Source organism: Panthera onca, chromosome D2 (assembly GCF_046562875.1).
Source record: "Panthera onca isolate mPanOnc1 chromosome D2, mPanOnc1 haplotype 2, whole genome shotgun sequence".
NCBI classification, from domain to species: domain Eukaryota; kingdom Metazoa; phylum Chordata; class Mammalia; order Carnivora; family Felidae; genus Panthera; species Panthera onca.
The window spans coordinates 18,568,925-18,583,321 of NC_138349.1; the positions used below are offsets into that span (position 1 = coordinate 18,568,925).

At 45.1% G+C, this 14,397-nt stretch overlaps 1 protein-coding gene across 6 annotated transcripts in view; it reads left to right on the plus strand.

Moving 5' to 3' along the window:
- The window catches only part of GPAM (glycerol-3-phosphate acyltransferase, mitochondrial), a 63,073-nt gene extending 51,628 nt beyond the window's left edge, over window positions 1–11,445 (plus strand). For all 6 annotated transcript variants that reach the window (XM_078434836.2, XM_078434833.2, XM_078434838.2 and 3 more), the window contains 8 exons: window positions 164–234; window positions 1,036–1,300; window positions 1,777–1,919; window positions 3,060–3,137; window positions 3,772–3,912; window positions 5,513–5,702; window positions 6,910–6,968; window positions 7,638–11,445. In XM_078434836.2, coding sequence (XP_078290962.1) covers window positions 164–234; window positions 1,036–1,300; window positions 1,777–1,919; window positions 3,060–3,137; window positions 3,772–3,912; window positions 5,513–5,702; window positions 6,910–6,968; window positions 7,638–7,754 — 1,064 coding nt within the window. In that variant the 3' untranslated portion in view covers window positions 7,755–11,445. The remainder of the gene's footprint in view (window positions 1–163; window positions 235–1,035; window positions 1,301–1,776; window positions 1,920–3,059; window positions 3,138–3,771; window positions 3,913–5,512; window positions 5,703–6,909; window positions 6,969–7,637) is intronic.
- Window positions 11,446–14,397: the final 2,952 nt, after the last annotated feature.

Genomic DNA, 14,397 nt, shown 5'->3' on the forward strand with positions numbered 1-14,397 from the left:
CTTGGGATTCCTTCTCTCCCTCTCTCTCTCTGCCCCTCCCCTGCTCGCTCATGCTCTTTCTGTCTCTCTCTCTTTGAAAATAAATAAAAGATTTAGGTACTTTTAGAAACTTCCAGCTATATTAAAAGAGAAGGGAACCTAAAGGTTTGTGTTTGCCTTCCAGCTGCTAGCAAGTCCTGTGCCATTATGTCAACACACATCGTGGCCTGCCTGCTCCTCTACAGACACAGGCAGGTATGTCTGCAGTGTTACTGGAGTTGAGAAAGCACGAGAAGGCTTGGGCAGCTTTCCAGATACTCGCTCGCTAATAGGTCTGGCCCAGTTCCGGCTTGTGCTCGTGAGATACACAGTAAAATAAGCTAAGCAGCCTGCCCACAGGAGCTTACAACTCTGATGGAGAAAGTCCATGTGAAAAGAAACCTCAGAGACTGCATGATATATGTGGCAGTAAGACATGCCTTGAGTAATACAGTTCACGTAAATAAGGCATATCGCGTTGATGTGCAGTAAGTGTTCTGACAGCTGACGGTTTCCAAGCTATTTGATTTGTATTTAGGACCATCTTCCCTTAATGTGTCTGTCTAAGCCCTGTGACGGGAGAGTGTGTCTGTCCCATTCACAGTCATTTCTCAACACCAAACGTAGTGCCTGTGTGTGTGTGTGTGTGTGTGTATACACATATGCACCAAATAAGTAGTTGTCAGATAAATATTTAAAATGAGGGAAATTACTGCTAAGAAATAAGCACTTCTTGCTTTTAGATGGCTGCTGCTTCCCTTTGTCACCTTATATGCTCCTATCACGTGTGGTGGCCAGAGTGTTCTCTGGATGTGAATATCTTGGCTTGCTGGAGGACCGGCCTTTTCACCAGTTTTCTGGCCACCTGTGCACTGATACTCTGGCCCTTTTCCTGTATGTGCCAACAGCAGGCTGCAGGAAAGCCAAGGCAAGGAGAAAACTCCTCGGAATGGCCTCATGGCCTTTTGGGACGTAGGTTTTCCACTGTCGTGAGACCATTTCTGTCTGTTTCTCTAGGGAATTGATCTCTCCACATTGGTGGAGGACTTCTTTGTGATGAAGGAGGAAGTCCTGGCTCGAGATTTTGACCTGGGGTTCTCAGGAAACTCCGAAGATGTAGTTATGCACGCCATCCAGCTGCTGGGAAATTGTGTCACGATCACTCACACCAGCAGGAATGATGAGTTTTTTATTACTCCTAGCACAACTGTCCCGTCAGTCTTTGAACTCAACTTCTACAGCAACGGGGTACTCCACGTCTTCATCATGGAGGCCATCATAGGTATGGCCTGCCCCGGGGTACCCTCATGGGCAGGAAAAGGGCCTAAAGCACAGAGTGGTGTTGATTTGGATGGTAGCCCCTTGTTTAAGGGAATGTGTTGCTGTATTTTCAGTTTTCAAATAAAAATAGAATCTCTATCACTATAGCTTATTCTTACATTTATCAGCAAGTAGTTACTGAATTACTGTTTGCATAGTATACTTATTACTGAGGAGGAGAGGGAACATGTTTTGCTCTCAGGAGCTGGAAACGTGACTGAGACAGCACTACACGTAGCAGTAAAATGAGTGTAGGGCGCTCAGTTGCGATCAAGAGGGGGCAGAGGAGAAGGAGAGCAGGAGGGTCGGAAGTGCCTGAGGAACGTGTTTGATGGAGTTGGGATCCCATGGAATCATGAGCCCTGGATCCTGAAGGGATTTATGGAAATTCTTGGAGCTGTAAGGCTGTTGGCTTCATTGACGCATCTCTTTCCTTAGCTTGCAGCCTTTACGCGGTTCTGCACAAGAGGGGCTCCGGAGGGCCTGCCGGAACGTCCCCTAACTTGATCAGCCAGGAGCAGCTCGTGCGGAAGGCCGCCAGCCTGTGCTATTTGCTCTCTAATGAAGGCACCATAGCTCTCGTAAGTGAAGAGTCCTTCGTGTTGCCTGTTCTTTTTCTTGAGCATTTTTGTGAAAACACGAGCCACCTTTGTGTTTTTGTCTCAGAGGCTGTTTGGTCTGTTGTTAAAGCTGTACGCTCTACTCCTGGGTCTCCGTGACCATCCGGTCAACATGTTGTGTACTATCTTTGTTTGCTATTGGGGTCACTGCTCCAGTGAACCCTTCATGCAGCTGGGAGGCATGATAGGACAGATGGCTCAACATTCTCCATCAGTCAGATCCAAAGTTACTGAGCTCTTATTGTACATAAGGCACTGGGTCAGAGGTTTGTAAATTATTAACATGCCCAGAAGATAAGAGCTAGAAACAGTCTTAAAAATCATCTTTGCAAGCCCTTGTCATTTTACAAATGGGAAAACTAAGACCCAGCAGTACTGATGAGCATTTATGTTCTATTCAGGCACTTCTAGACGTTCACAATGAGACATACATATTAGGCAATAGATTCTGTTTCCTCAAAATCATCAACAAAAAGAACTTGTATTCTATTTAAAGTCTAATATTCTTTCCCACTCATTTGAACGTGTCCTGGAACATTTATGAGTACATGTATTGTGAGTACAGCCCTCCTCCATAGCAGCATTATTTGTGTGTGGTATGTTGTCGTCCTGTTGGGGAATCTGTTTTGCATGAACTTTGGACAGCAGGATGGAATGGGGTAGGTAAAGCTCCCAGGATTGACCTTGTCCTTTTCCTGAGTCATTTTTGAGCTATTTGAGTATTGTCTTTCCTCATCTACCACTTTTATGTACAATATTTACTGTGAGGTAGCATTTGCAGAGAAATTGTCTCAGAAAGAAAAAGAAATAGGTGGTAGGGCCCGACAGGCAGTCCTGATGAGGACTTGCTCCCCTGCGGGAGACGCTGAGCTCGGGGCACCCTTTGCACGTGGTGGCACCCTGGGTGTTCTGACAGAACGAGGGCTCTTCATGGGCTTTGCCTTTGACCAGGCATTTAGCGAGAGGGTGGGCAACGGGGATCTTAGGGCTTCCCAGTGGCGTGAGGGGGTTGATATGGAAGCATTTGGCAGTCACCTTGTACCGTGTTTCTGTCTTTAGAAAAGTCGGCGACATTTGTATTTAAATGCCTTTTCTTTTCAGCCCTGCCAGACATTTTACCAAATTTGCCACGAGACAGTAGGAAGGTTTATCCAGTATGGCATTCTCACAGTGGCAGAGGTGAGAGGTGGCTTTGCTTTATTCGCCTTTGCTTAGGTTCTCACTCTTCCTTCTCTTCCCTCCCGATTATTTTAAGTAATGTTACAGGCAGTTATTTCAGCCAGTAATCACATTTGGTATATAGTCAAGCCCACATGAAAAGAAAAGTAAGGATAGGGAGAGTAAATGTCTTTGGGGATTGTTTTTAATACTTTGGTTTCTTTTGTGTCACTGGTCTTGTCCGGAACCTATTGTGACTTGATTCTGTGATACCCAGAAGTTTTCACTCCAAGATGAGATGTTTTATATATCAGTGCTTGTGGTTTGCACGCACGCGTTTTTCTCTTTTGAGATTTTAAGTTTTGTAGATTTAGGACAGCAAGTACGGCCTGGGAAAGTAGATACCAATTTAGAGGAGGTGGGGGTATTATTATTTGCTCTGTCTGGTAGCTTCCCCCGCTGCCTCTTTCTTGTTTCCTTCCCTGCTCTCTCCCAAGTGATTCTGAGTTTGGAGAGGGAGGTGCTCTGTGGATGCTGTGAGGGGCAGTGAGAGAGGGGAGGGCAGTGAGAGAGGATACTTTGTCTGCTGTCCAGCCAGGCAGATGTCTGTGTGCCTGCGCATATTTATTTCCTGTTGGTCATCTCTTTGGCATAGCAAGATGACCAAGAAGATACTAGTCCTGGTCTCGCTGAGCAGCAGTGGGACAAGAAGCTTCCGGAGCCTTTGTCTTGGAGAAGCGATGAAGAAGATGAAGACAGTGATTTTGGTGAGGAGCAGCGAGATTGCTACCTGAAGGTACTTCGGTGAAGAATTCTGGTGGATGTTACACTGAAGAGTTGGGGTTTATGTTGCCCTTAGTGAGGATCTTATAAACGGGACTCGGGTGGCTTATTCCTATCTCCAGCACCCATAAACCAGCCACAGTGCTTTCTGCCTGGTAAAGATACTCAAATGTTTGAGGTGAATGAATACCCCCCAGTGGTTCAGTTTGGGTGTAGGCAATGGAAAAGGACACAGAAGTGCAAATTCGGGAAGATGAACGTCGGGAAGGAGACATGTCACAGCCCTGTCATCAGAATGCACAGGTGCAAATGTGTTTCCCTACACTTACGCTCACTCCTGAAGAGGGAGGACTTTCACTCAGTCATCAGTAAAGCCAGGCAGTGCCCAGAGTTGGGGAGAGATTTCTATTTGGCTGTCACTGGCCGGTGACTCTTTCTGAGTCATTCTCAGTCTTGCCAACCCTCCCAGAATTTCATACATTGAAGTCTTTGCCTTCAGTTAAAACAAATCCGGATCATCATAGGAGAAAATTTAGATTTCTAAAAGATTGATTGTCTCTGGTTTGTAATTTTATAAGTTGATGACCCATGTTTTTCTGAGTATTTTAAGTGGATTACTCTTTAAAAAATTTTTTTTAATGTTTATTCTTGAAAGAGAGAGAGAGAGAGAGAGAGACTGAACGTGAGCAGAGGAGGGGCAGAGAGAGGGGGAGACACAGAATTCAAAGCAGGCTCCAGGCTCTGAGCTGTCAGCACAGAGCCCAACACAGGGCTCGAACTCATGAACTGCAAGATCATGACCTGAGCCAGAGTCAGCTGCATAACCAGCTGAGCCACCCAGGCGGCCTGGCACTAAGTAGTTTACTCTTTTTGCAGTGGTATGATACCTCCAATTTACACACACACACACACACACACACACACGCACACACACACACACACACACACACACACAGACTCAGGAGGTGTAGCTTTTGGAGAGTTGAAATGACCTTTAGGAGTTTTTCCATTTTGAGTGTTCATGGTTTTAAGAGGGGGAGTGGTCTTACCTCGGCACTGCAAGGGGCTTATCCGAGCTGGCCTGTTAGGGGTGGGTGCAGTGAGAGCCCCGTCTGCCACACGCACCTCGTCACCACTACTGTCATCCCCACTGTGTTACCATGTGGGCCCGAGGCCACTTAGTGGTGGCAGCCAGCGCAGGCTGGGAAGGACCGAGGTGACCTTGGTGGTCTTGCCAGGTGCCTTCTTTCACACTCGAGTGCTGTGGAGCTGGGCTTCGAACCCTGGAGGGCCCAGCTTTGGGACCGGCTATTTTCAGTGATGGCAAAATGTCATAATTCTGTCATTTAAGTATGACCGGTTCTTCCAGGCAGCTGCTTAGTGAATGTAAATCTCAAGTACTGCAGGAAAGAGGACTGTCGTGAAGACAGTCCCATTTCACATCCAGAGTCCTTTCTGGCAGAGGGTCTGTGCCCCCGGAGTGGCAGGCTGCTTCTGGGGGGTGACTAGTGAGAGGCCACGTCTCAGTTGCCGCCTCTCGGGAGGCCCCTGTGTCCGCGCGCTTGCTTCTTCTCTCCCGCCGGTGACCGCATGGCCCGCTCTCGCACTCCCAGGTGAGCCAGTCCAAGGAGCACCAGCAGTTCATCACCTTCCTGCAGAGGCTCCTGGGGCCCCTGCTGGAGGCCTACAGCTCCGCCGCCATCTTCATCCACAACTTCGCTGGCCCGGTTCCGGAGCCAGAGTATCTGCAGAAGTTGCACAAATACCTGATCGCCAGGACAGAAAGAAGCGTCGCTGTGTATGGTATGTGTGTCGCCACCGTGGCTTCTTTTAAAAGCTGTGCCTCTTTCAATTATAGGAATCTGCTAATTGTAGACAGTTAGGAAAAATTGCACACTTAACCTGACCTCCGACTTCATAGACTCCTGTTAGTGTCTGTTTTTGTATGTTATATAAACGGAATGATACAGTTACATAGTCTTATGTCCGGCTTTTTTCATCTAACATCGTAAGTGAGGTTCGTACATGTTAGTGCGTGTGGGCGGTTGTTCATTCTGTTGCCTTATAGTGCTCCACCATATAAATACTTCTTGCATATGATTTCTATCCATCATCGATGGATAGTTGGGTTGTCTGCACTTTGGAGCTACTCTGACAGGTGCCACTGTGAATGTGTCCTACATCCTGGGCAAACACACGCCCACTTGTACACTGGGTGCATCTAGCAGTCGTCTGGCAGCTTCAGTAAGCACTGCGGGTGACTCCTGGGTGGTCGTGCCCATTTTCACTCCAGCAGCCGCATGTTTCCAGTGCTCCACACCCGGCCGACATTCGCTGTATAAGAAGTGTGATCTGGTGGGAATAGTGTTTTATATAGTTAACGGCTTAGGACTGACACTGCTTGGAATCGATACTTTCTAGAGCCAGAAGCGATCTAGAGATAATTTCTCTCTAGGCATCTCTCTCTGTCTCTCCATATCCATATAGATGAATATATAGAGATAGAGCCACCCACTTAATAGATGAGGAAACTATCGTAGATCACATAGCTAGTTAATGGGCAAACCCGGGTCCAGAATTCTCTTCTTCTAACCCCTAGATTTGTGCCCATTCTGGTTCCACTGATGTGAGCATCGTCTGTGCGTCAATGTGCAGTTTAACAGAATTTCTACACCCTGTCTTGGTTGCCTCTCTCAAGAACCTTTCAAGATGGTTGTTGGTGTTTCTTCTTCTTTTCCTTTTCTCTCTCGTTTCCTCCCTCCCTCCCTCCCTCCCTCCCTCTCTCTCTCTCTCTTTCTTCTTGCTGTTTTTTCCTTAAAAGATGACAGAGCAAGTTTAAGGAAACAGCAGATCCTTTGAGACCTCACGGGTTGCAGTAGCAGAAATGGAGCCTGGCCCCAGTCTGCTGATGTGCGCAAGGCCTCCGGCACCTCCCACGCTTTCTTACTGTGGATGTTGGCATTTTTGTGTTTGCTGAACTTTTTGACAAGGTCTTATCCTGTCTCTACAGCTGAGAGTGCCACTTACTGCCTTGTGAAGAATGCTGTGAAAATGTTCAAGGATATTGGGGTGAGTGCCCACCACTTACAGTACAAAGTTGTGTCTTCTGTTCTCTTTCCGCTCAGATCTAGTCTATCTGAGCCACCTTTGTTTGGGGTGGGCCCTGAGAAAAGCAGTTTCTGCTGGACTAATCATAACAGCGTTTCTGGGGATTGAGAGAGGGCGGGTTATGCTGAAGGTGAGGCCCATCAGTACAGATTTATTTGGATGTTCCAGAACTTTGCTGATTTTCTTCTTTATCCCCAAACCGTTTACATACAACAGGTGTTGGGGTGTTTCAAGCTGCTAGTACAGTTTTGGTAGGGATGTTAATGAAGCCATATGATTTTCAGTTGTTGTGTTTTTGCTGGTATTGCCAGAAGTATTGTCCAGTGTACTTTACCTTGCTGTGGGACATGAGTTCCATGGAGGTACTGATAGCCTTTGTAAGGGACTTATTTGTGACTTTATTCTAACACAAATTTTAAAGTATACTGATTGGACTCTGCCCAAGAACACCACACCCACGTCCATAACCTCCACACCCCGTACTCGTAAACACCCACATGCACATTTGCTTAAAGCCAGGATATGATTTTATGTGCCTTCCTGCCTCTCAGGGTCTAGGACACAGGTCAGGGTTGGTGCCAGAAATGTCTCCTTTCTTCGGTTTGTCCTTAATTTCAACTTTCTCTCTAGGTTTTCAAAGAGACCAAACAAAAGAGAGTGTCTGTTTTAGAACTCAGCAGCACGTTTCTACCTCAGTGCAACCGGCAAAAACTCCTAGAATACATTCTGAGCTTCGTGGTGCTGTAGGTGACTCCTGGCCCCGTGGCGAGTGAAGGGAGTGGGGCACGTCCCTCGTGGGCTCCAGCCTCTGGCTCGAGAGTTGAAGGCGCCGGCGTGTGGTCAGGCCTGACCTGTCCTGATGTGACCTGCAGGAACACAAGTGCCTTCCCCTCCGCGGGCCTGTGCTTCTCCCACCCTGAGATGACACAGCAGCCCCCGTGCAGGTGACACTGGGGCCTCCGCCTCCGCTTGCAAATCATCGGTAGATGACACAATGAGATATCAAAAAATCATCTTGGAGTCTATTAGAGATTCACCTTTAAGCATAACTGTTAAGAACTAATTCCTGTGATGGGCACAAAAACATAGATTCATTCTGGAACCGAATCTTGTATAGTGTACCTAATACTGTTGGATAATTCGTCGGTATATTTTCTGATTAATGGTTAATGCTTCCTTTAAACATGATCGGGTCATCCATTCACTGTGTGTGGTTTTGTTTTTTTTTGTTTTGTTTTCCAGTTTTATCTTTGTCAATAGTAGCTAAATTTTAAAGGGGACACCTTTCATCCCAAAGTGCTTTACAAATGAACGGGCTGATCTGTATCACACCCAGGTATCACTGTGCTGTCCTTTGCAGTCAGATTTAGAAAGTGTTTTAAGAACTACATGAAAACATGAGGTTAGGTCAGAAATAGAGCTAATGTGATCAAACAGTTAACATCAGGAAGTAAATTTGGCTGGCAAAATTCAAGGTAAACTTTGCCAGAACACTGACTTTGAACACTTCTGCCCATATAAAAAGTGCCATTGAGTTTTAAATGACCAGCAAGTATTTAGGAACAAGTCCTGTTTTATTTCTGCACTGTTTCCCACCCCTCTTGGCACCTGCCTCTCAACAGGTGCAGCTATTTCTTAGAGATCTTTCCGCTAAATAGCACCTGGCCTAACTTGATTAGCTTGGTCTGCTGGACTGTGATAGTGTTAAGTCGGCTCTAGGCTGCCGACCCGGGGCTCTCATGTACTGCGTACAGGTTGTGCACTGCCCCAGTCCAGGTGACTGGTACCCACTCAGGCTGTGTGGTATACAGCATGTGGTGGCCCCCTCGACAGGCAAATGGTTGAAGGCATTTATGGAGTTTTAGCTGCGAGGAAAAACGATGGGTTTTTAAAAACGTATATGGGCTAATATGCCGAAACCCTGAGGCCACATAGTGGCAAACTATGATGAAAAATTGCTCGTAATGGGTAGGTGCCTTGTTATGAGCAGGAGCATAATTATTTGTTGTAGTGATGGTGTGGATTTCATAAAGATCATGTGATATTAAAACATTTTCTAACAGTTTATTGTTCTTTCTGTTCACGGTATTATGGAATTAGGAATTTTTCCTGATGAATATGGCATATAGTCTTTGAATTTAAAGGTACTGAGAATTAAGTTTGTACTTTTATAAGCTTGGACTTTAAACACTAATAGTATCTCATGAATATCCCGTGCGTGTCGGGAGAGGGAAAGGTACTTACTGGTTGGTATTTCACAGTGTACGAAATAGCTCGTTTGAAACTCCTAGCAATAACGCTGTGCCGTTGCGATCTTTTTCCAGTCTTCTCAAATTCCACGTTTAAAATATGTTCGTTCTTTGTAGGAACTCGTGTACCCTTAAGCCATCGTCAGTGTTGTAGTGGCTCTGGTGCGGAGCGGGCTCTTCACCTTGTAGCACTCCATTTTACTAACCCAGAGAGAGGAACGTGTCGTCTTTTGGCTGGAGCTGTGCACATGGGGAACACCCACGGAGGCTGTCTTATTCCCCGTGAGTGGCCCTTTTCTAGGCAGGCAGTCATTGAACTCATCTCTCTCATTCCCCTTCTAAATTATAGATCAAGGATTACTCAGGCTGTCTCTTAGTTACCTGGAGGGTCAAGGTTGGGACTGACCGTGAGTGGAATCGGCTGCACTGCCTGTGACTTCTGCTAAGAGCTCCCACCATGCCCACCCAAGCAGGAAACAATGGCTTCTCTGGCTTCATTTCCCTTTTCAGTTGGTTTGTCTTCTAGAAATCTAATCAGATGCTTTGGGGAATGCAACGTATGATTTGCTAGCTCTCTTGCAACTTAACTCACTGTGAGAATAAATATGCATGCTTTTTGTAATTAACTGGTGCTTTGAAAACCTTTTTTAAGGAAGAAAAATCTCAACCAAAGTTATGCTCATCCACACAAGCTGACCCTGAGTTAATTTTAGCACAACTCATTCTTCAGTGCCTCATTACTGAAAACAACATACATCATCACAGTAAGGCTTCCAGATTAGCACTGTTTTGCTTAAAGATTTATTCTCACTGTTTTCCAAAAGCGAATGGCTTCCATGTAAGAATAAACAAACTAGGTGCTTGTAAATAATTTATTACAGTTTACTCTATTGCATTTCTGTAAACCTGAAATGCATGCCCTCCAGGGGAAGACTGTGAGTCAAATTAAAAAACAAAATCCAATAACAAGCAATACGAAACTGCACGCTTTCAAATTACCAATGTCCTAAGTGATTTCAGAAAAGGGGAAGGAATTTCTGCTGCCTTAGCTTTGAAGAAAAACAAAGGGAAGGCACTAGTGTGAACCGTGTAGCACTAGTAACAGAGAAAGTATTCCGAATCTTCCTTCTCGGATTTGTCGTCTCTGGAAGTCAGAGAGGTGAGCGGACTGCAATGAATGTAAACTCAGATTGTGGAACTTGCGGTCCCCCAAAGGGGAAAAGCACATCCCGTGGTTCTCCATGTAATCTGAGTGCGCTGTGAGATGCTCATTGGTGTTTTGTAGAAGTGTTGCTGGGTAAAATAAAAGTGTACGTGAATCCTCTTTTTTTTTTTTTTAGAAACTCATGGTTTGCTCTAGTGTAGCAAGGCCTCAGGGTGTGCCGGTCCCAAGCCTGTTTAACCCAGCATTTCCAAACTATTGTGACCCCAGGATCTTTTTCAAAACCCCTTTATACCCCTACGAACCTCCACGAAGCCATGGAAAACATTTTGGGAAGCACTACGTTAAACAGTAACAGCAGGGAGGCAGAATTTGCATGCATTTTGTATAATCTAATGTTCTAGTTAATGGGTGTACATTTCCTCCCCTGGAGACAATAAGCACAGAAAACTGTAATATAGGTAGTCTGATATCTTTCCTTTGATGGAAAGATCAGCTGTCAATGATCCTGGGTTTTTCCCTAAAAGTAGCAAAATTAACACAAGGATTAACTGGGGTAAATAATGAAGATTTTAATTCAGATCTAGAAGAAAATATTGCACAACTGAATGCAGATTTTTATCCACAGATAGTTCTAGTGTTTAGAAATGATAAGACCTATCACTGAAGTTTATAAGACCTAATTTGGATGTAAATCTGTTTTTTAAAACACTCTTTTTAGGAACTTGAGACTTGGCATCTGGCATTCTAGTTTAATACAAACTAATGATCGCATTTGGAAGAATTTTGCCTTTATTTCTAAACATCTAAAGCTCTGAAATGCCTTGATGGAAGGTGTTATTTTCCTGTTGTACAAAGAAATGTTAAATTGTTGTAAAAAGGCTTACTATAAAGTACTGTGAAATAATACTATGTGATTTTGTGAACGAAACTTACTTGGAAATGTTGATTGATTGTTATGCCTGTTAATGTATTGTCAGAAGCACAGAAGTGTAGTTTTGTTTTAATAAACCAAAAAATGAATATATTCTTGATATCTCAAATTTGTAGTTGAAAGTTCCCTAATAGGTTATTATACCATTGCTCTTGTTGGACTTTACATAGGACTTTAATAAAATGTTCATAGGAAATAGCCTTGCATAAATTTATGGACCCCCAGTGGATGGTTTTTATCACTGACCCAGAGCTCTTCAAATTTGATCAAGCTTTTTATCTCCTTCATAAATATTCGTATCACAGAGATCTACTTTGAGTTTCTGTAAAGATTCCTTTAAACCTGGTGCTTCTGTCATATCTTTCTGTACTGAAGTCTTAGGTTTTTTTCCACTAGTTCATAATAGTTGCTCAGAAATTACTTTTTTGACAAGTAAGGCAAGTATTTTCTTAGAGCACTATTTTCTGTGGATCCTTCGAAAGCCTTCAAACGCAGCCTTCTCGAGAGTACACCCTCCAGAAAGGGTGGCGGCCACATGCCTGGACCATGCCGTCCATGCCCTTTGGGTCCATGACATGTCTGTGACCCTGACACCCCAGACCACGAACCCTGCTCTCCACCAGACCCTCTATCTGAACTTGGTACTTTGTCCTCTCTGATTTGCTTTGGAAGGTTCTTGCCAGGACTATATCCTTGCCCTCTGGTGCGTTCATTCTTTGCATTGGCAACTTTCTTGCTGCCGCCCAACGTGACCTTCCCCTTATCATACAAAGTTCCATTTTTTACAACCACTTACTCTAAATGGATGTTAATTGAAGTCTCATCTCTTAATGTTCAGTTCTGTGCTCACTCATTTTAGTCCTGTTTATTCCCCCTTTTCACACCTTGCAGTCTGTCCTCACACCCATCTAGTAAAATTCTAATGTCCCTCCTTGACGAATACAAAGTCATTTTCCTACTTGTCCGCAGCATGTGTGGTGTTGTCCCTGCCACAGCCTGTCCTCTCACTGAGATGCTCTCTTGTTCTTCCAGTTTCCCTGGCCCTCTGGTCTTCTGTCTCTTCAGGATTCCACGCTTCACCTCTTCCTTGCCTCCCACCCTTTATCAGATGGTCCTGGTATTGTTTCGGGAACCTCTGAGTTAAAAAAAAAAAAGTGAATTTTGTCTGAAATTTTTATTTGTTTTTTTAATATGAAAGCACCTGGTTTTTACATGGTGGTGCGACAAACTGTGTGGATGGCGTACACGGCTTCCCAGGACCGCGTAGATCTTGGCAGCTGCCAGTTCACGCCTTCTGGCCTGGCCGAAAGCAGTTACGAAAGCACCAGTTCCAGAGGCCCCTTCCAAGAGCCAGAGAGTGATCCATTGTTGGGAGAAGGTTGACCTTGCTCCTCTGAGTTTGGCAGGGATGAAGTCTCAAACCAAGGCTTTGATGATGACCACTGGCTAGTGTTTAACCAGGCAGGCAATGGGCCTCTGAGTCGGCCTTTGATGTTGGGCTCATTTCCATGCCCACGTCAAGGAAAGCGCACGTCCAAACAAGTCAGTGTTGCCACAGGCGGTGGCTTTGGTGTTAGTGCAAAAGCTGCTTCTGACAGGAAGTGATTAGAATAAATGCACAGGCTCAATTTCCAGCCTTCTGGGAAGACGTCTTGCCACCTTCGCATTGCAGGTCAGTTGAAAATTAGAAGGCAAAGAATCCGTACAGATACTGTCAAACACCTGCCGAAAATCCTCAAGTTGCGTAGCCAGGGTAGAGAACTCAGTGAGGTGCCCGCATACAGCAAGGACCTCCTCTGGGGTTCTTTGTTGGTGAGCTGATCCTATACCTAGACCCCCGTTTGCCTGCTGTGGTCCCTTCCTAACTATGAGTAATGCCCTTTTGGCTCTCAGAAGAGACTAGGTGCAGATCATAGGTCATGTGGTCACTGTATCCGTGGGGATACGCATCTGCCGGTCAGTGACAGAGAGGATCCTCCTGCTAGCCTGGAGAAAGAAGCTACTTTGTTGGGATACCATTAGTTTATTATAAAAGACATGGACGTTATTTGCATGGTGGACGATTTCACTGGAATGGGCAGCTTTGCTCGATGCTGTTTCAATAATGATTTCTTTCAGTCTGCATCCTCTCCGATATTGTCACCATCTCTCAAATAATCCGTGTCATCTGAACTACTTTGGTGCCTCCATATTCTAGGAGAAGAACTATCTCCAGTGTTCACGGGGAATCTCTCCACCCTTTGCTTTTAGAGTCTGATCCACTCCGGTGGTATTGCTACCACTGTTGCTCGCAGTATTGTTCCTTGAGACTTTTCCGGAAGCGTGATGTCTCTGTTTGTTACAGTTTTGGCTGCTCTCTTTTCAACTAAAACTCCGTCAGAGAGGGGAAGAAACTCTTTTTAAAAAGTTTTTTACATTTTATTTTAAAGAGAGCACGAGACGAGGAGAGGGAGAAGGAGAGAGAACCTTAAGCAGGCTCCATGCTCAGTGTGGAGCTCTAGGCAGGGCTCGATCCCACGACACTGGGATCATGACCTGAGCTGAAATCAAGAGTCGAAGCTCAACCAACTGAGCCACCCAGGCATCCTCAAGGGAAGAGACTTTCTAAATGGCTGTCCTGCCATGACTCTGGCTGTTGCAGTTTGGACTTCACTACATTTTTTTTTTTTAATATACTCAGATGTTTACCACTTGAGAACTTTACCAACTTCAAATTTGCTTGTAAGGAAATGTTTATAAACATCTAACTGCTGCCTCTTGAGCGAATCTGAGCACTTATGGGGGGACAGCAGAGACACAACGCCGATGCTCTCTAATCTTTCCGTTTTTCAGGATCCCCCAAAGTGCATCTCTGCTAGTACTTTTGGAGGGTTTGAGGCCAAATCTGCATGCTTTGTAATTTCCCTGTTAAATACCACTGTTAAAATGGTGAGCAAAATACCCTGCTTCTCTTTGTATGACTCTAGGTGTGCATGGTGGGGAAGAGAGCTACCTGTCTCCCTTCACCTAATAAGGAAAACCAGAGCTGCATGGGGCCCAGGATCA